The 21,599-nt window shown below is 40.7% G+C and overlaps 1 protein-coding gene across 1 annotated transcript in view; it reads right to left on the bottom strand.

The window, feature by feature from the left end:
- PTPRB (protein tyrosine phosphatase receptor type B) overlaps nt 1-21,599 on the bottom strand; it is a 113,352-nt gene that overhangs the window by 75,094 nt on the left and 16,659 nt on the right. The window contains exon 4 of the mRNA XM_065886747.1: nt 10,369-10,642. Within this exon, the coding sequence (XP_065742819.1) occupies nt 10,369-10,642 (274 nt within the window). The remainder of the gene's footprint in view (nt 1-10,368; nt 10,643-21,599) is intronic.

Genomic DNA, 21,599 nt, shown 5'->3' with positions numbered 1-21,599 from the left:
TGTTCAATGTTAGCTAGTATTAGTATTCCGCCTATAATTGGGATGATCTTGTCATAGAGGCAGGGAGGTGAAGTGGCAGAGAGGATGGGCTTTGGAGTCAGAACTCAATTCAAATTGCAGTTCCCTCATGTATCAGTAACTTGGGGAAGTTACTTAACCTTCTAAGCCTCCATTTCCCCCTCTGTCTGGGGAGTATAATAATAGTACTTATATTCTTGGATGTTTAGAGGAGTAACAAGATATAGAGGAGACTTTACATGGTACACAGTGGGCACTCCGTAATATAAACTTATTCTGTCTACATGATCATAAAAAGAAACTTCCTCTGAATCACTGACAAAATGGAGGCAAAAATGGAATACCATTTTTTTGGAAACTAAACTGATAATAGCTTTAATTGCCTTCTTCTTCAAAAAAAACACTTGGAAAAATCTTATCAGTTTATTCCCATGAACTAACATTCTAACCCTTAAGATAAAATAAAAAAAAATTCCCAAGATGATTTTCATTTATGGGTTCTTGAGGAAAAACAGTATGGGTATTTTTTTGTGTGTGTGTGTTTGTGTGTGTGTGTGTGTGTGTGTGTGTGTGTGTGCGGCAATATTATTTAAATTTTCTATCCTACATAACACTTTATAATTAAGGACGTCATCATAAAAGGAAAGGACATAATTTCCCCTCACAGAAAGTTTTCTTGTTACCATGCGATTCTAATAGCCAGAGAAACTCAAGAGCAACCTTGTCATAGCCAACTGAGGTGACAAATTTTTGCTGAAGAGGCATTTTAAGGACAAGGATGAGAGGGACAGCTGCTTTCCAGTGATTGTTCAAAAGGGATCAATACTATCACTTACATGCACAACCCAGCCAGATAAAGGTTAAAGAAAATGATCTCATGATTGGTATAATCTAAACATATATAATCTGCAAAATATGATCTATAGAAAATGAATTTTAAGGTTGCGTGCCTAGAGGGTGAAGTTCAGAAATGCAGACTTTATCTAATCTCTCTGAGCCAGAAAACAAAACAGTCAATCCTTTGTACATCCGCTAGAACAAAGGAACAATGAGATTGGGAAGTGCCTGGGCTGCAAGAACCTGCACTGGAAACAAACACTTAAAACCCCATTTATGCTGTGATAAAGCCCTTTGCTGGCAGTGGTCCACTATTGCTATGCATACGGCAGGAGTTCAGTCGTTTTCAGACTTTGTTTCAATCTAACTAAGCCCAAGGAAAACTCTGCTGTATTAAAAAAAAGTTTTCAATATTTTATTAGAAATAAATTAGATACTTCCATCAGGGTGCTATTTTCATCTAGCATCTATCTACCTATCTATCTATTTATCTATCTACCTACCTATCTATCATCTACCTATCTAGATATCTAGACAGATATATGAAAGAGAGTTTTAATGCTATTTGAAAATTTAGTTATAGGTCTGTAATCTTCTGATCGTGTGACAGGTCATATGTAATTGGAAAACCCTACTTGACTTACATAATTTATGCTGATGGCTGGAGATATCAATGCACACGTGTGCATTTATAGCCTTTCTGGTTTTCCCACCCACTGCTCTCATACATACAGTAACCAGTGAAGTATTATAAGCTTTGAGAACTGTTGAAAACCATAAATCAATAATTTAATCTCAATCAATATATCAAAATTTATCATTAGCCATCAATTTAAGACATCTTTGTTTGTATTTATTTCCAGAAGGATCTGGAATATTGAATGCCAAATGCAAAATTCCATAGCATTCAGCTGCTGTATTTCAATGAATCTATCAGTATCAGGAAGCCCCAGAATTTCATAAGTAGGTTTGCTGTCAACCCACTTTTTCTGATAAAGTTTAGCTAAATTCCTGAATCAAAATGGATTCTTCCTTTCTTCCCTTTTAAAAAAATCTGACTTAAGAAGAGGGAGACACCCCTATGTATAAAATGGAAGTGATATTTGCTTTAAAAATTCTTTTGTATGGTCATCAAAACATTATTATCTACTGCTATAGGAATTTGCAGAGTGTTTAGAATTCAAAATGATAGTATTTATTTTGGAAATAAACTTAGCCTTACAACAAGAGAGCAGGGAATCCATAAGTTAGTGCCAAAAACTTTTTTTGAAGTCATAATAGCACACAACATATCTGTGTAGGATCTGATCGTTTACAATGTGTTTTCTTAGTTGTAATAAGGGTCAGAGGCATTAAGTGACTCATTTACATCACACAGGTAACAAGTAATTCAGCTGAGCTTCTAACACTTGACTCCAAGTCGTGAGATCTTTTCTATCACACCTTAGTTGTCCCAGGGTGGAAAATGATGTCATGAGTCACACAATCAGTATAACAACAAAAAAACCAAACCAGATCTCTATGAAAAATAACAGACAAATTTACAGGACTTTCATTTGACGGTTTGGAGAGTGTAGCATAGGTAAGTGAATAACAACACTAATAATAGCTAAATCTAATCCTGCCGCCAGGAAAGTTCCGTTGATTTTTTAAAAATAATGGTTTTCTTCTCCGTTTCTTTTTTTCCCCTAATCTTACTGCCTTAACCTGGTGTTCCATCACCTTGTGTCTGGATTACTCTGAGTTTTCTGGGTGTCTGCCTTATTTTCTGTCTTTTTTCCACTATTGCCGAATAACTGCTTTGTATCTCTCCCATCTGCCATCCTCATCCCCTAGGGAGCACCAAGAACTTTTCATGAGATGAAGTCTGAGTTCCTCCATAGGAACTCAAGGTCTCCTCAACCAGGATATTATCCTCCACCCACCTCTCCAAAACACACCTTATCTTTCAGCACTAACTCCAGGACAAGAGATCAATTTTTTATGGATTACAGATTCAATTTCTGTACCTTTACAGGAATTAGGATACAATTCTAGTTAAAAACAGGGCGGCTAGGAGACTGGAAGCTGCATTTATGTAGCACTCTATATAAAATGGAGTGAACATCAACTATTCCTATAAACTAATTGCGAATTTTCTCATGGAAACCAGGGTAAGGGTGGGGGGGAAAAGCCACAAACCATTCCTTGGTGCAGGTTTTTTAAAATTGGCAGAAGGAGAAAACGAGAAAGTGATTGCCCACAATCTGTAGTTAATTAAATAGATCTATAGAGATGTAATTTTCTTTTACTTTTGTAATTGTTGCTGTTTGACTATAGTCAGCTTTCTGGCTTATTATAAGATGATATACTATACTATGCTAATATATCAGATTAACATGCATTTCATTTATCAACTTTATACACTAAATATAAAGTTCAGGTAGCGAGGAACTTTCAAAGTTTTAACAGCATCGCAATTAAAGCAGCTTTGACAATCGTTTGCATCATGATTAACACGAGTGAGGAATGCCATGTTATTTTATGGGTCATCATACTTGGCTTCTGAGAGTCTACAGTTTACTCGGGCATTTAAGACATATGTGAAAAAGGTAAACACAAAGGTAACTTATCAGAGAGGCTGACTTTGATGTCAGACTAAACCTGGTTCAAATCTCAACACTATCACTTCAAACAGTGACTTTAGGCAAATTGCTTAACCTCCCCGAGGCTAAGTTTCCTCATCTGTAAAATGGGACTAACAATACTTACTTTACAGAGTTGTAAGTGTTAAGAGGTACTGGAGCCAAAGTGTTAAGTGCAGCCCTGGCGCATGGTGGGGCCTCAGTAAATAGTTGGTGTGAGTATTGCAGCTGTTCTTGCTGTTAAGGGTAACACAGGTCAGCACCAATGCTGAATATGCAAAAGGAGAATGATATCCAAGGGGAAGGTCTCAGAGGTGGGCTTGAAATGAACTTGAGCAAGTTGGAAGGTCAAGTAGGACGCAGAAATCAGAGAGAAGAGAGGCCATTGCAGAATGAGAGAGCAGTTTAAGCAAAAGCACTGAAAAGCTCACTTCTGTCGAGTATTAGAGAACCACGTCAGCACGGAGGGGACGATGACAGCTGACAGAGACTTTAACACCCTCATGCCGACATCCTTCAGCAGCCCTACTCCTCCTCTCTTTGATATTAACAATAGAGGTTTTCTTGGGAATTCCCTGGTGGTCCAGTAGTTAGGACTTGGAGTTCTCACTTATGGGGCCCCGGGTTCGATCCCTGGTCCAGGAACTAAGATCCTGCAAGTCACGTAGCGCAGCCAAACAAACAAACAGGAACCAATTGAGGTTTTCTCAATATTATTTAAATGCTACACAAATGCAGTACAAAGGGAAATCCTTTGGCCTCCTCTTCCAGACTGTTGCCTAGAAGCCGCTCTCATGTAGAAATTCATGAGCTGTCGCTTGATGTGTGCTGCCGAACCTGGACATCTAGATACTAAGGAATTACTGTCAATGTTAGGTACGATACGGATATTGTCGTTATGTTAAAAATAATGCTTATCATTCAGAAATGCATACTGAAATATTTATAAATGAAATTAAATGATGACTTGGACTGTGTCAAAATGATACTGGGTGGGGGAGTGAGTGAGGATATAGATGAAGCATGACTGTCTGTCAGTTGGTAACTGTTGAAGGTAGGTGATGAGTACATGCTCGTTCCTTATACTATTCTGTTTACCTTTTATGTATTTGAACTTTTCCATCTAGAGGAAGAAAAACAAAATCAAAACCCCAAATCCCTGGAAATCTGTATGTATACCTACCATGTTAATTTTAGTTGCATAGATTCATCTTTGTTTATACACATTCATACATTTCGAATGGGTTTGACCTCTCCTACAAGGTCAGAAAGTCGTATTATCCTTTATCCCCCAGGGGGATTCCAGGGAATTGGTGTCCGGGAATGGAAGGTGAAACAAATTTTCTTCCATTCTGTCTGGACAAATTAGATTTTATTTCTTGCTAATCTGTAGAATGCCAGGCCCACCTACAGAAGTCAGACAAATGGAAGAAGCTTCCAAACACACAAAAAGTCAAGTGCAGAGAACTAGGTTGGTTGATTCCCTACACAGAGCTCAGCTTGATCTTAGAATTCCTGAAATAACTATACTGCAAATGGCTGATTCCTAAATACTGAAGTCCATCACCAGAAGTTCAACACAATCAAAATCAATATTATTTCACCACACTAACACACATTAATCATTATTCTACCCTTGTGTAGGCTAAGTAACTATAGATTTAAAGTATTTCATAATATATTATTTTCTCTTTAAAAGTTGAATTGAAAAGTAACAACAAACTATCATATGTAATCTGAAAGGACAAAAACCAACTTAAAAATTGTGTCCATTCTACAGAGTAGTGGAAAGAATTGGAGTTGGGGCCAGTAAATCTGGGTTCAAGGTCTAGGTCTACCATATATTAGCTCTATGGATTTGTGATTAGTTAATTCTTATGAATGTCAATCTCATCTCCAATCTGAAAGTAATAACAGGAAACTTACTACACACTTAGTATGTGACAAAAACTGTTCTAGAATTTATGTATGAATCAATTAAAACCTCAAAACGACCCTAGGAAGTGAGCATTCTCTTTATTATTGTCCCTATTTTATAGATTAAAAGAGGTGAGGAACTTGCTCAAGGCAACTTGGTTAGTAAGTGATGGAGGCAGCTGCTTTCAGAACTTAACACTTAACCACCTGTGCCTTCATGATACTCCCTCCACAGGATTGCCATGTGGCTATAATTAAACAATATATGGTCAGTATAATATATATTTTATACTCTTACCTACTAAACAAGGTAGGTGAAAGTATTTTACATACTATAAAAGCACAAGACAAATATCAGAAAATATTATTTTCTTCCTGGGAAAGACAACAAATATTCCTAGGCATTACAGATTTAACCAGGCATAAAAAGGAATGGTACCAAAATCTTAATGCCAATGAATAATAGAAAAACGATGTCAACAGCTCTTAAACTTCAGTGTGCATTGATTCACTTTGATATTTGTTTAAAATCAGATACCCTAGGCTCCACTCTTTCTAAATTCATTATATATGAGGTAGAAGCCAAGAACATGCTTTTATAACAAATTCTGCAAGAGAGTTTAATGCCAGTAGCTTACAGACATTATTGAGAAATAATGGCCTGTGTTTAAAGCCATGTAAGTGTTATGGACTGAATTGCATCCCTCTAAAATTCATATGTTGAAGCCTTAACCACCAATACTTCAAACTGCGACTGTATTTGGAGATAAGACCTCTAAAGAGGTAACTGAGTTAAAATGGGATCTTTAGGGTGGGCCCCAATCCAATATGACTGGTGTCCTAAGAAGATTAGACACAGACAACACAGATGGACGACCATTGAGGACATAGTGAGGTGGTCATCTGCAAGCCAGTCAGAGGAGCCTCAGAAGAAACCTGCTGACAACTTGATCTGGGACTTCTAGCCTCTAGAACTGTGAAAAAATAAATTTGCTGTTTAAGCCACCCTATCTGTGGTGTTCTGTTACAGAAGCCCTGGTAAACTAATACAAGAAGCAACATTTTGAGGTGGAAATAATAGCTGATATGGTGATTTGGTAATTAAAGCTCTTAAAATTTTTTTAAATTAAAGACAGAGGAAGGAGCCATGTATAAAGAGCTAAATTTTTTTTTTTGCCTTTTGCTCTAGGCTGATTAATAAGTACCTGAAACTGACTAAGAAGTCATATGCCACTAAGGTATTCTTCCTGTAGGTAAAGTTCTCTATGACTAGACTTCTTCCCTGGGCTCCATAACTTACCCATAACCCAAGGAGAATAGATCATATTTTTAAGTACACTCTCCCAATAAAATATTCATTTTATTTATTAATATTTGTCTGTTATCATCTACCTATTCATCCATAGATCCACCCATTCATCTCCCCATTCATTCATCCATCTACCCATCCACTTAATATTTATTGAACACCTACCATGGGTTAGATGCCATTTTAGGTACTGAAAAACTACTTCTTACTGGTGGGAAGATAAAAATCCCCCCAAATTTCTAAATGAGAACTCTACAGTTTCATTTAAACAAACTCAAATGTCCTTAGGATACATTCAGGTAAGGAAATAAATGAAGTGGTCCAGGGGGATTCCAGTGAATTGGTATCTGAAAAGAGAGAAACCACAACTCAGCTCTAGAGAGTTCTAGGCAGCCTGGCTGAGTTTTGCCAGATCTTCCAGTATTTTAAGAGAATCCATACATCTGGTATTTATGTGAATTTTCTGCTCAATGCTGGTGAAATAATCTGAATTTTTCACAAACATTATGTGAGCCAAACAAAGCACGTCTATTATTTAGACACCCAGACACCCCCAGGGGCCACTCTGCAGCCTCTGCTCTAGACTCTGAGGACACAGTGTTAACAAAAGTGTTGAGGTCTTCAATATCTGTTACCTTCATAATGTATTTCTGATGAATGCACAACTAAATAATTTGGCTTTCAATTTATTACAGTTGTTGCATTGACCATTTATGACCAAACACACCAGAGAGAGGCAGGCCAAGGTCTTCACCCAAGAAAGAAGTGGTAAAGCTCTGTCACCACTTTCATCCTGACCTTCTGTCACCTCCGTACAAGACTACAAGGGCAGAGACCATGCTTTGCTTGTCATCTTTATAAGCTCACCAATCACTGCCTGGTGTAACTCCCTACAGTACTCATGCCTGATAAATGTTTGCTGGACTGAACTTGAATCCACACAGGTTTTTTCAATTCTGATTTTAAATCTGGAGTGAAAACTGATTGGTGCTGAAATAGTTCTGATTTAGTTGAAATTTTTGATCTTTAAGGTCATGTCTACATTATGTTATTTTAGATAATTTACCAGGGTAAACAACCAGACAAATCACACTTGGAACGATACAGAATGATTACAGAGATAATCTAAGCAACTGTGGTATCTCCAGCCAAATCATGCCTTGCTCTCACTCTATTTTACTCTATACTGATAAGATAGGCATAATGGAATAAGAAAAGCACAACGTATTTGAATGACTTTTTTTGTTTGAAGTTATATCTCAGACTTAATATTATGCTACTAGTTGATCCTGCTTTAATAACAGTAAAATATGATTTGTGACACTCATCTTTGTAGCTTAGCAGTTAATATAGAGGAATACTAGTACTTTCTCTTGACTTAAAAGAAAACTCACATATATCCTTAAAATATAGAAAGCAAAAGAAAAAAAAAGTACTGACAAAAAAATAACAACCAACCAAAAATATTCTCCCTGAAACATTAAAAAAAAAAACTTAACTTAAAGAAGTTTATTTAAATAAAATTATTTTAAAAATATAGAGAGGGCTTCCCTGGTGGCGCAGTGGTTGAGAGTCTGGCTGGCGATGCAGAGGACACGGGTTCGTGCCCCGGTCCGGGAAGATCCCACATGCCGCAGAGCAGCTGGGCCCGTGAGCCATGGCCGCTGAGCCTGCGCGTCCGGAGCCTGTGCTCCGCAACGGGAGAGGCTGCAACAGTGAAAGGCCCACGTACCGCCAAAAATAAATAAATAAATAAATAAATAAATAAAAAATATATATATATAGACAGAGAGAGAGAGAGAGAAACCCAAGTAGGGTTATACCATCACACAAATAAGTTTGAAAAAATTATTATACAAACATCACTTTTGGTCAAATTTCATTCTTCACATTTGGCATGGAGCTCATAAAATTTGTGATGAAAAGTATATTTGTGGTACTGTAAAAAGTAACTCCTTAAGAAAAATGATAAGACACTGAACACTAACAATTGGGCATGCTGACTAAGTCTTTTTTAAATTAAACATAGTCAATAAAATGCAAACATTTCTTACATTTCACAAATGTCTCTGGACTTGAAACACCTACATGCATAATTAAACTCAAAACATATTCTAACTAGTAAAACCCACAGTGAGTCCTTTTTCATCAATGTTTTTTCCAAAAAAGTAAAACCTCTGGGTTAAATCAGTATATTCTGGCTTAACGTCTTCATCTTTTCTCCCAGAAGCTTCTGATGGCTCACCTGTTTTTAAACATCATTCTGCCCCATTCAATACAGACACCTTATCAAATGTAAAGAACACATCTGAAAGTTCTATGTCATAAATTTCATATTATTAGCAATCTGAGTGTTCACATCTTCACATACCAAGAAACCAAGAACTTTATAACTAAAAACCCAGCCACTTAAACTCCTGAAAAATGTTCTAATTATGTGGTTGATTTCGGTCTCTTTGACTCCCTGTAAAACCACAACCACATTCTTAACAAGTGGTGTCTCTTTTCAATTCAAGTTCCTGCAAATCTCAGAAATTATCCAACATTCCTCTGAAGTAAGTCAAGTGATGTAATTGGGCATTCTTAATTAGTAAGAGAACAATTCATTGACTTATTACCAGGACCTAGTCACATTTCCTGACCTTACTGTAACTGCCCTGATAACGGACTGTTCTCTCACCTCTTCAAGGAACTATAGCTAAAGAAGTGATCTTTGTTCAGGTTGAATGTGAAAGAATAGCAAGGACGGCACATATCTAAATTTAACTTCTGGAATTTTTCAGTTAAATTTGACTTTCTCCATGAAAGTAAGGCTTCTCTATTGCAACAAATACGTTAAAAGGAAGACTAATGAAGTCATAAAACATCGAAGTCATTAGAGAATTCCGAGCACATCTGAGGGTGGCTCTGGGGATTAATGAGGTAACAAGCATTGCAGCCCCTACCTAAGTAGGCACTTGGTTGGAACCTGGACCTGAATGCCCAAGTCTAACACTCTCATTTTACAGATAAGAAAACTGAGGCAGGAAAGACAAACTCTTACCACATACGCATGGAAAGGTTTACCGAAAGTGAACAGAAAATGATTGACTTAAGGTGCAGAGTAACCAAAAGATGATCTGTGATATTGGTGTGGTTTTAGTTACACAAGTGATTAAAAAATAACTTTCATACCCTCATCTCAAGGGACTTTCTAATTTCCCCCTAAGAGTGACTCTATTCCTGATGATTTTATGTCCTGGTTCCAAAAATAAAACTAAGTTGAGGAAAGTCATATCCCTAATCATTGCACTTCCATTATTTATTCTAAAAACATTTACTTAAAGTTATTCCAAGGCTTGACAATTTAATGCGATGGAAGCTCAAACCACATCACTTTAACAAATTCCCTCCACAGCCCACAGTTTCTCTTTGCTGCTCTCCCCGTTTAAGTGGCTAGTCCGCTGTTTTCAGCACTAAGGAAGTCTCTGAAAGTCAACCAAGCTGCTTCTGGCCAGATCTGAGGAGACTAGAAATCTTTGTCAATAGTTATCTTCACAGGTGTTTTTACCTTTATTATTATTATTATTTTGTATGCCTGGAACTCAAGTGAAACATCAGCTTGAAAAGGCAGGGCTCAGCTGGAAGTGGCCTGGCCGTCCAACCGCACCTGTCACTTTTTACCTGTTTGCAAGACCACAGTTTTCTCTTCTCCATCCAGAGACATAATACTGAAATTATAGATGGTTCCCGCTTGTAAATCCTTGGGGTTACATCCATAGGTGGTGTTGTCTATCCGCACGGGGTGGCAGCACGCGACCCACGACGTGTCACTGCTGCAGATGAGGCTAAAGTTACAGGGTGACGCCAAAGTTCTCCACTGGAGAGACACGGACCGGCTGGAGACCCTGGACTCTGTCAGGGTGAAGTTGCATCTCACTGGCTCCCCCAGTCCAGTCTGAAAAGGAAGCAGAACAACAGCTGAAGCCCGCTGTCAAGACATGCCCAGAGACGAGTCCGTAGCAAGCTGCTCAAACTGCTCCACTCACCCCTGGCCCCCAGCCTGAGCCCATCCATCCTTTGGCCCCCCGGCCAGAGAAGAGGCCCGCAGCCCAGGAGGGTGGCCACCTTCTCCCTAGCTGCTTTTTCTCCGGAGCAGCTGGAAAGAGAAGGTGGCTTGTTGCCTTTGGCAGTGGCACGAGCTGTCAGTCTGGCTGGGGGCTCAGAAGAATATGGCTCATTCTTCCCCAGGGAGAGGAAGAAATTCCGCCCGCGGGGACCTGTTCTCGGGCCCCTCACCTGCAGCAGGCTCAGCGCGGTCCACAGGGCCAGCCCGGCTCCATGGCTCCGCATGGCGCTCAGCGGTTCCCCCTGACTCGACCGCTGGGCTGGGACGCGGGGCGGCCCCGACGGCCTGCGGAGCGGGGACCACTTGTTGCGCGCGCTCAGCGCGCCCCGCGGGCGCAGAGCGCTGGCCTCCGGGCTGACGACGCGCGGGGGCCGCCGCCGCCGCCGCTGATGTTGCTGCCGCCCCGGGCCGGCTGCGGACGGGAGAGGCGGCGGGGGCCTGTAGCGCGCCGCCCTTCCCACGCTGCCATTCTGACCCGCGCTGCCTCGCCCCGAGCCCCGGCCGCGGACTTCCGCAATCAAAAGGCAATTTCCTCGTCTCCCGGCAAAGGAACAATGCGCCGGCGAGGGAGGGAGCCCCGAGGAGCCAACGCCTGAGGCTGCCAAGGGAGCCCGAGGCGGGCCAAGATGCCCCCGCCTCTCCCGCCGGGGGTCCCGGCCGGGTCTGCGGAGCTCTGCCTCCTTCTCCGCCTCCCCGCCCGACTTTCACTTTTTCCCAGTCCGTGGTCCTCAACACCACCTTCTCAGCCGCAATAAGACTTGCGCCCTCTCACTTTCCATCTCCGCACCCCGCCCCCTCCCTCCCTCCACACCCTGCGCCTGCCGCTCCCTATCTGCCTCATCTGCTTTCTCCAGGGCCTCTTTTCCCAGGATTAAACTTGACCACAGCAGATTTCTCTAGGTCGCCTCACTCTTTCCTGAAGCCTTTTATTAGAGTGCTTTTGCCCTTCTCACCTCAAAGCATTCATTTGTCCCAACGTGTATCCCCCCTGACACCATCAAGAGAAAAAGACCCCGAAAGGATGGTGTCCATTGTCAACTTGACCTTCATTTTTTCCTGCCATTCACTTTCCCCTTTCTCTTGTGTAGAGGTCTGTGCCCTCCCTAAATCTTATGCACATGGTGCTAACCAAGAACAAGTATAATCACCACCAATCGTCCAGCCCACAAGCAAAGCAGTTTCATCACTGACCATCCAGTAGTTAAAGTCATTTCATCCATAATTGTCCAAGCAATATAAGAAAGCAATACGAGCTCTCGTTTGTGGAAAATACGCTTGACGGCTCAGCTTCCCACATATTACAAGAAAGTGAAATTCACTTAGTTTTTAGCACTAACTTTATGCTAACTTTTAGCAACTGCCTCAGTACCTGAGTGATCATGTATCTGAAAATGGATTTTAAAAGAGTTCCTGATAACCGAAGAACAAAAATGTTTAATTGGTCGTAGGTGATAGTAGGAAAATATTGCAATAACCTTAATAATGTTTGACTGCTTTTCTTTGGGTGTCATCCCTGACAACTGCCGGAAGAGAGGAGATTTTTCAAAACAGAATATTTGAGCTACATCAATGGGACGGATGGCATATTCTTTTCTTTTTCAAATAGATTATACATAAAGCTATATTATTGACTGCTATATCAAAGGTACCTACGTAGAGGAAAAGCAGAAAAAAATGAAAAAGTGAAAATTATTTCAATTCTTTTAGAAAACTTGTGTTTAAAAAATTTTTTTTTTAATGAAAAGATGAAGTTTCTACTCCTTCGAAGATTCTATGGACTTTTAATCTGCAGCCAGACTAGAGATCTTAAATTTCTTTTTCAAGTTAGCAGACACTCAAAGAAGTTCAAACCTAAAACACATGTGTATTTCTGGGAAAATGGAATCTTTCTTATTTCTCTGCCCAGGTCACTTGTCTTACCAAAGAACTTTTGCCCTCCATATTTTGCCCCCAAGTTCAATGACTTTTCACAGCCTGGCATTCCTTCCGGCATCATCAGAGATACTCCTCTTCTCTCCCCCTTAGAGACTGCAATCCTACAGGCTGCCTCCAGCCTTTACAGGGGTCTTTTTCAGCTTTATTCCTTTTTAACATTACCGTTTTCTTTTCTGGCTATATTCAGAAGACAATGTGATTTCCTCGTCTGTAAAACTGGAATAATATCTACTCTAAATACTTCCCAGAGCTGTTATGAAGAATAAGATCACATATGTTAAAGCACCTTTGCAAACTTTAATGTGCTATCCAATTGTCAGTTTGCCTAGTGATAGGTTGCATCCAAATCACACAGTTTGCTCTCTTTCAAATTCATCCATCGCATAGGTCCCACTTACCTAACTTCTGCTGCCCATCCTTCTCTTTGTCAAAAACCAAAGAGGTTTTTACATTTTTCTCATAGATAGCCCCTCAGATTTGAAACATTCCTTCCCAAATTCACTAAATATCCCTCTGTCCTTTGCAGAAATCTTCGATAAATCCTGTCTTTTTCAAGTTCTCCAAGGTTTCTCACATATTTTTTTAAAAAATTACATGTTACCAACCTACTATACCTTGACAGTTAATTTTAAAATAGTATTTGATATCCAATACACTGTCTGACTATAATGCAGTATACTGCCTTATAGTAGAGGCAACTGCAACAAAAAGGCAAAATGTGAAGAGGACTAATCAAACAAGGCAATAACAAAATATCCTCATAACACTCTTCAGATGCTTCCAAATTCTGTTATTAACAGTGACCTGCTAATAGTAACCCTGGGAATAGGAATTAGAAAAAGAAGGAGCAATTTCTTCAAATACAATTATTTAATTTTTGATCTATCAGAGAGACATATACATTTAGGGTCTTGTGCCTTTTATCTATTTTGATACCAATGTATATGAAGAATTATAGCAATCTGTGAAGGAAAGGACTGGGAGTCAGAGATATTTCTTTCGCAAAGGTATATAACTGCTGATTCTTTTTTTGGAGAATCTTAAGGCTCACAGCAAAGCTCCCAATTAATTAGTGGGTCCTAAATAACCTATAGGAATGAACATACTATGAAACAAGGACAGAAAGTTTAAACTCAGGTTTTTACTGATTACATTTTAAAAGCTGATTTACCTTTTAAAAACACTTATATTAATATGAAAAATTAGAGAGATGTGTAATAGATTCAAGGCAGTAAGAGACTGGGAAAAGCTGCCAGATAACATCTCTTCCTAGAGGAGTTTATTTGAAACTACTGTACAAAGTACAAATAAGATGATTCATTTTATTCTTTGTTCTCATCTTTGTTTGGAATTCCTCAACTTCTTTTGAACCTATTTATCCTGTGTAATGACACTACATTTGCTTTAGAAGTTACTGCATTCCAGGAATTTGGAATCAGCCTCTCTGTAACTTTTCAGGGGACAACCTCTTCTCTTTGCCACTAGGAAACCTTTCCCAGACAGCAGGGGAAGGGTGGGACTGCTTTTGGTTAGACATGAGTCCCTAATGTTAAACCGTTGGTTAAACAACTGCCTTTTAAACAAATAGTCATAACAATTAATGAATAATTGTTCTAATTTATATATTCATTAATTATGATTTCATGGATGAAAGCGTGGCTCGTATCATGTCATGAACATACATGTTGAGTGATACAACCGATCATCAGGGGCCCCAGGGTCACACTTTGAGAACTGTTACTTTACATCAGGGTTTGAGCTGGATGCAGAGAAGGTTGGGGGATGAAGGGAGAGTGGATTGGTAAAGTTGATTGGTTAATTCAAAATCCTCACTCATGACCTAAAAGGCCTTTCATGACCTGTCCCCTGCTTACTCCATGCCTCTCTCCTGCTTGCCTCCTATGCTCCAGTGGCCTGGGTCTAATAATTCATTTACTCATTCATTCAGCAAATATTGACTGAGCACCTACCGTGTGCCAGGCCCTGGTTTAGGTTTTGGAGACACCCCCAAGAAGCTGACTCTTTCCTGCCCCAGGGCCTTTGTGCCTGCCATTTCCTTTTCTTGGACCACTCCTGCCCAGGAGGTCTGCTTATCTGTCTTTCTCCCAATCTTTAGGTCTCAGCTTAAACACATCCCTATGGGGCCAGGCCCTTTCTGACCTCACAGGGGAAAAGTGTGCTGTTATCAATCTTCATCTCAGCAACCCATTTATTTAATTCTGAACATTAGTGACACTTGGTAATAATCCAGTTATTTATATGTTTGTATACAGTCTGCCTTCCCTAGCCATATGAAGAACCTTAGGGCAGAGTCTTTGTCTGTCTTGCTCTTCTTGCACAGAGTTTGGCATACAGTGGAGTTTCAACAAATATTTGTTGAGTGAGTAGATGAATGAATGAATGAATGAGTGAATCTTTGTAGCTGCTCAATAAATATTATTATCTGAATAAACACTGTAAACAAGTCCTTCTAGACATGTTCCTGCTGGATGCCTCAAATATCATCTTGAAAGGGAGGGAGGGATGGAGCAGAGGAATAAAAGAGGGAAGGGCAAAGGAATAAAAGAGAGGAAGAAGAGAAGATTGATTTTGAAGAGGAAGAGGTGGGAAAAGATGAATGGGAGGGAAGATGAAGGGAGGAAAAGGAGAAAGGGGAAGGAGGTAGTAACCTTTAGGACAGTGGTTCTCAAAAGCTAGTATCAGCATCATCTGAGAACTTGCTAGAAACATAAAATCTAAGGGTCCTACTGCAACCTGAGGAATTTGAAATGTTCTGGTGGAGCCAAATAATCTCTGTGTGTGCCTGTGTATGTATGTGTGTGTGTGTGCGCGTGTGTGCCTATGTATGTGTGTGTGTGTGTGTATTTAACAAGCCTTCCTGCTCTAGTTGGTGAAAAAGAGCTATCCAAATTCCAAACAAAAGCCTTAGATTGTCAATCCCCTACTCTAAACTCTGATCCAGTTGTCATTTTTTTTCTTTTTTTTTTTTTGCGGTATGCAGGCCTCTCACTGTTGTGGCCTCTCCCGTTGCAGAGCACAGGCTCCGGACATGCAGGCTCAGCGGCCATGGCTCATGGGCCCAGCCGCTCCGCGGCATGTGGGATCTTCCCAAACCGGGGCACGAACCCGTGTCCCCTGCATCGGCAGGCGGACTCTCAACCACTGTGCCACCAGGGAAGCCCAACCCCCAGATATTTTTAAAAAGAAGAAAGCCTAGCAATTAGGGAATGTGTCAGTTAAAAACAATTACAAGATGGCAAAATCCTTTTCTCTGTTTCAATCTGAAACTGTTTCAATAGTACATTACAGCAAAAGTGAATACGATTTTTAACCTGCAGCCGGTGTTATGCATTTAAAAAGAGATTTATTAAAATTTAAGGTAAGATAATTTTGATAAGCAATTTTTAAAAAAGGACTGTGACTTTTGTGTTTAGAGATACTGTTTTGGGATATTTATATTTCAAGGAATCTTTCTAGCTTCCTAGGTTGTAACCTTCCTAGGTCATAGCTCTCCTGGAAAATGGAAATCATACAGGCATTTGGGGGTGGTTTAATGAGGGGGTGGATAAAATGAGAAGGTGCATGTTATATTTATAGCACCTCCCTGGCTAAAGGATGATAGTATGTTAGATAGTATGATTATTAGTACTAATAATAGTAGATGAATAACAATAAATCATGGATTTTGAGCACCCAGCAATGCTAGAGAGAATGACAAAGTCCACGGACAAGAATGTCTTTCTGAGAACATCCAAATAATAATAAATTACCATTGCTGTCAATCCCATACTCAAGAGAAATTCCTCAAGAGATCAGCACAGAAGACATTTACCGGCTGCTCTGACTGGCGGCAGTGCCAAGATTTTTTTAAATCCTGGAAGGGAGGGGTGGGAGTGCTGGATGCGTCTCTAACAGCAGCTCCACCATCTCTCCCAGACACATCTCTATGGTTTCTTGGTATTTTTTTTTCCTACATCAATTTTTTACCCTCTTCCCTTCCCCCACTTTTTTTTTTTCCTCTTTAAATCTGGAGGAAATGAACTTTGCATAGCTCTTGTCAGAGCTTTGTAACTGTACACAGACGAATGACTTAAAACCAGATGTGACTGTAAACGAATCACTTTTTCAACCTCAAGCACTTCTGCTGCATCTTCATTCCCACGTTTCCGGTGCTACTACCCCACCCTCGGAAATGAGTCGGCCCACACACGAACGGAATCAAGGCGTTAATGCGGCCAGTGGGGCTGCCTGTATGGGCGTGACCGCTATACATTCTGGTTTCAGGAGCAAGGTCATGATCCTCGTGACTATCCAAGCCCTAGGATAGTAAATAAACAAAACACGGCTAACATTGGCTTTAAGGGAAAGGAGAATAAAAACAAAAGAAATGATCACACATCTCATCTCCCTTAGTAGACAGTGATGATTGGAGGGTAAAGATTCTGTCTTCTTTTTTTCTGTGTATCATGTCGTTAGAACATCATTTCCCATGAATTCACTGGAACTCGCAAACAGAGGGCTCCCTATTTGACCAGCACGTGCGCCTTTTCTGGCTCTTATAGTGTGATCTTAATATAGTTTTTAAAAAATGGGATAAGCAGGTAATGTTGAGAAAAACAGGAGATTTTAAAGGGGAAAAATATCTGGATTTTTCACTTTTCATTAAAAAAATTAAAAGATGGAGGCATGCTGGGCCAGCATTCTGCCCACCTTATCCACACAGCGCATCTCAGACTCCCCTGAATGTTGAGGCTGAGAGTGATCAAAGTGGAAGATCAAAGGATCTTACCATGTTTTTCAAAAATATAATGATAAAACCATCAGCTAGATTAGAAACCTCTTGATGGAAGGAGTCATGGCTCTTCGTTATCTCTCCCACATGTCCAGGTTGTGGAGACTCAATGCCTGTTCATCTATTGACAGTAAATATTCACAGCTCACCACTAAACAAGGACATGGCTAAGTACTGGGGAATCTTAAAAGCAATTGTATTCTTCAGTTGCTCCAGTGCAGACCTGTAACCCTTAGCATCACAGAATCCAATAATACCTAGCACCTAAGCCTTAGGATAGGCTAGTGCCCAAGCAGCTTCTGACCCCATGGAAGACCAAATCCTTCTAGAATAATCCAGAGGTCATTGGATTCAGGCCACCAAGGTCAAAACTCTTAGCAAAGCATCTACTGCGGTATCCTCTCCACAGCTTTGCTGTCCTGGGCTGGAAGTACAGCCTTGCACAAAGAGGAGCAAACAACAAATGTTCACAGACACACAGATGAAGGGCAAGCACCTGGTAAAGCTACACTGGTAGTGTGTGTTCATTGGCCCAGATCTATTAGAGATCCAGATCAGAAGAGCTTTGATGAAAAAACAGGTACCTCCTGTGTACTTTCCAAATAAAAATTACCCTAGTGGTGATCTCATCTGGATTTAGCAATGGTAGGATTCTGTTGCCAGTTCCCCCAAAGGGTGGGAAGGATGAAAAGGATCTTCCCTTCAAAGACAGCCCCTGGAATTCATAGCATTTCCCCTTTCAGTGACTTTTCACTGTGTTTCATAACTGGTTTTCAAAGCTGTTATTCTGTGAGTGGAATGAATATGTGGGCGCAACCAATATGTAACTGGGGTAAATCACAGGGATTTAAAGTACTTAGCAATCTTTTCCAGAGTTTATTTATCTTATCTTCATACTTATCATCCAGCTCATCCGCCAGTTCTGACCCTTGGATTTACTGCTCTTTCTTGCAAACTCATCATCATTTCTCATGGTGTTTGCTCTCCTCTCCCCCCATCCACCCCCTCTCTCCTCCTGGTCCTTGAAGAAGATGGACGGGTCTTTGTAAGTCTGAGCCACTGGTCTGCCCCTAACTCAGGAGCATCCCTTGGATTCTACCCTATAAAAGCCCTTAAGCAAAATACTCTTTTTATTTTTTAAACATTTTTGTTTGGAAATAATTTCAAACTTACAGATAAGTGGTGAAAATTATATGGACTGCTACGACATATCCTTACCAAGACCCACTCATCTTTTTTCTTTTAGCATTCCCCCACATTTGCTTTATTATCATCTCTTTCTCTCTCTCTACGATACTTTTACCTAAACCATTTCAGAGTGGGCTGCATATCTTCTGAATTAAGTTTGTAATCTCAGTAAAGATATCAAATTTAAGAAATGCAAAATTGATACAATGCTTTAATCCACAATCCGTATTTCAACTTCGCCAGTTGACTCAAGCATGCCCCTTTAGCATTTTTTGTTGTTGTTGTTTTTTGTCTGTTAAGGAGCCCACCCAGGATCCTGTGTTATATTTAGTTGTCAAGTCTCTTAATCTTCCATAATCTGGAACAATTCATCAGCCTTTAAAAATGATTTTTATGACACTGACTTTTTTGAACGATACAGGTTAGTTATTTCTATGGTACGTGTTTTCCTCCATTTGCATTTGTCTGATGTTTCCTGATAATTAGATTCAAGTTATAGATACATCTCCAGCAGAACTGTTCCTCTTCTCTTGTGTTCAATGGTTTTTTCTAACAGGTTGGCTATTCAATTATTCTCCAATGGATCATAAACATAATTGCACATTAGAATCAATGGGGAGATTTTTACACTCCGGTGCTGATGTCCTGTGTCAGTAAATTCTGATTCAGTAGGTCTGAGGGAGAATTTTGGAACCTGCATCTTCAAAAAGCTTCCCAGGTGATTCTGATGTATGTAAGACCAGGGCTGAGAGCCACAGACTTCCTATCTCAATTTGTACATCCTGGTTTCTCCTTCGATCTCATTTCCCCTCCTTTGCTATGTTCTCTCCTCTCTGCATCAACCCTCATCTGGGCTTGACCTCATCTGCTGAGGGAAACCCATGTGTCAGAGAAATACTGGCAGGTTAAAGAGCCCATTTCAATGCACATATTCTGTTTTATGGTTGCATTTTATGGGCATGTGATTTATATTGTGACAAAATATGAACCCAGTCTTTTGGTGCACAAAATGGAGAGTCAGGCAAATCCCCTATAAATAAAAGAAAATGAAAGAAAAGAAAAATCCTTGAGAGTTTAAAGCCAGAGAGGGTCGAGCGAACTGTAAACCATATTATGCTGTTGGCACATAGTAATACATATTAGTGGGCCGTCTGAGAGAACTGCAGCCCTTTGTCAGAATTAGACTTGAATGATGCTAATTATAAATTAGGGTCTTCAGGAACACATCCCTCCCGCAATATCGTACCCACTAGAATGGACTTCCTGTACTAGGGGCAGTCTCAGAAAAGTCTGTTTATCTTTCATCCCATTCACTCTAGACAATCTAAGAATCTACCCTCGGTCCTGAGGAATCATTAGGAGATGGTGTGGGGTGCTTTGTTTTGCTACATCTTTGTACTTCTCCTTCTAGGTGTTTGTCTCAGTGAAGGGGAATATTGTCTCATCTTTAGTTCTGGCCACAGGGCGGTGGTGGCAGTGGAGAGACTCCCCTGTGTTTAAGTAGCACGATAAAGGGGTCTGGGGTGGGAGGAGGTGGAGGTGTTTTGCATTTGCCACCGCACTTATTTGGAGACTCACGTTGGTTTGTGATGTCTCTGAGGGCCAACTGGAAGGAAGCACAGAGCCGTTAAACTCAGACCAGCACCACAATGGCTATTCATGAACTGAGGAAATGTGGTCCGTCTCCCGGGCCCAGGCCAGGGCAGGGTGGGGAAGGGAAGAAGGGGGTGTGCCTTCAAACCAGATTGAGGGATGTTGAGTAGAATCAGAACCAGCCAGTAACATTTTTAATGCATGTTCAAGGCTTGATTCCTTTGAAAGCAGTTTCACATAATAACGCTGGTCCACCTGGTTCTTAGAACAACCCTGTGATGCAGGCAGGGTAGGGGTGATGAAACAACAACAGGAGGTTAGTATTGCTTGCGAACATTATTGAGTACTTATCGTGTATAGCCAAGGCACTAAGCACTTTTCTTAATCAGATTTTAATCCTCACAACTGTTTTATGAGGCAGATACAGTACCTTAATTATCCTTATTTTAGAGAGGAAACAAGTATGACGAGTAACTAGTAGAAGACACCACTTGTGTTTACACCAGCTTTCTCTGACGTGAGAGCCCTAGCTCTTTACCGCTTTATCAAACCGCCTCCCCCGAGGTCACATGGCTGAGAGGGGATCCAGACTGGACCTCTCTTGAGAGTCCACTGCTCAAATGATAAATGGAGGCTGCTCAGATTTTGATGCTAAACAGAATTCCAAGGCCTGGCTTCCCTTCCTTTGGAGGACACTTCTGCACATTTAACTCTTCCCTTTGTATCTCATGCTCAGGTCCCCAAAAGATTGACTTCCGGCTTCCTCCAGCCCTGCCTGTCTCTCCTTGCCCATAGGGAATGGCTAATACATGCAGGGTACACTTCTCACACCTACCTCTGGCCTGATCTACAACTGGGCTTGTGCATAAGAACACAGTATACCTCTGTGGATGTAGTACGCAGGGATGCCTGGCTGAGGGCGTGCACAAGTGCTGAAATCCAGCTGATGTTCCAATACAGAGTCTCGTGCATTCCCGGTGGAACCATGTGCCTGGAACCCCCTTTTTCTAGAACACAAGAAGCCTAGAGTCTAGCAGCAGTTCTCTATCTCCCCAGGCTCCACTCACCCACCCTGGGCCCCATTCCTTCAATGTTGTACACTCTGCAAAGTCACAGCAGGAGGCTGGAATTAGATACATTAATTTCTGCTACTTGATTATTTAGCTTTTATGTCACCACCCCCTCTCACCCCCTCATGACACACGCACAGAAGTGCCGTCAGTGGTGGGAAACTAAGGTGTTTAGAAGTCCATGGGACAGATATTGTGGGTGAAGGAC

This window comes from Phocoena phocoena, chromosome 11 (genome assembly GCF_963924675.1).
Source record: "Phocoena phocoena chromosome 11, mPhoPho1.1, whole genome shotgun sequence".
NCBI classification, from domain to species: Eukaryota; Metazoa; Chordata; class Mammalia; order Artiodactyla; family Phocoenidae; genus Phocoena; species Phocoena phocoena.
Note: the sequence above shows the minus strand (reverse complement) of the source record. Positions and strands in the feature narration are given on the sequence as shown.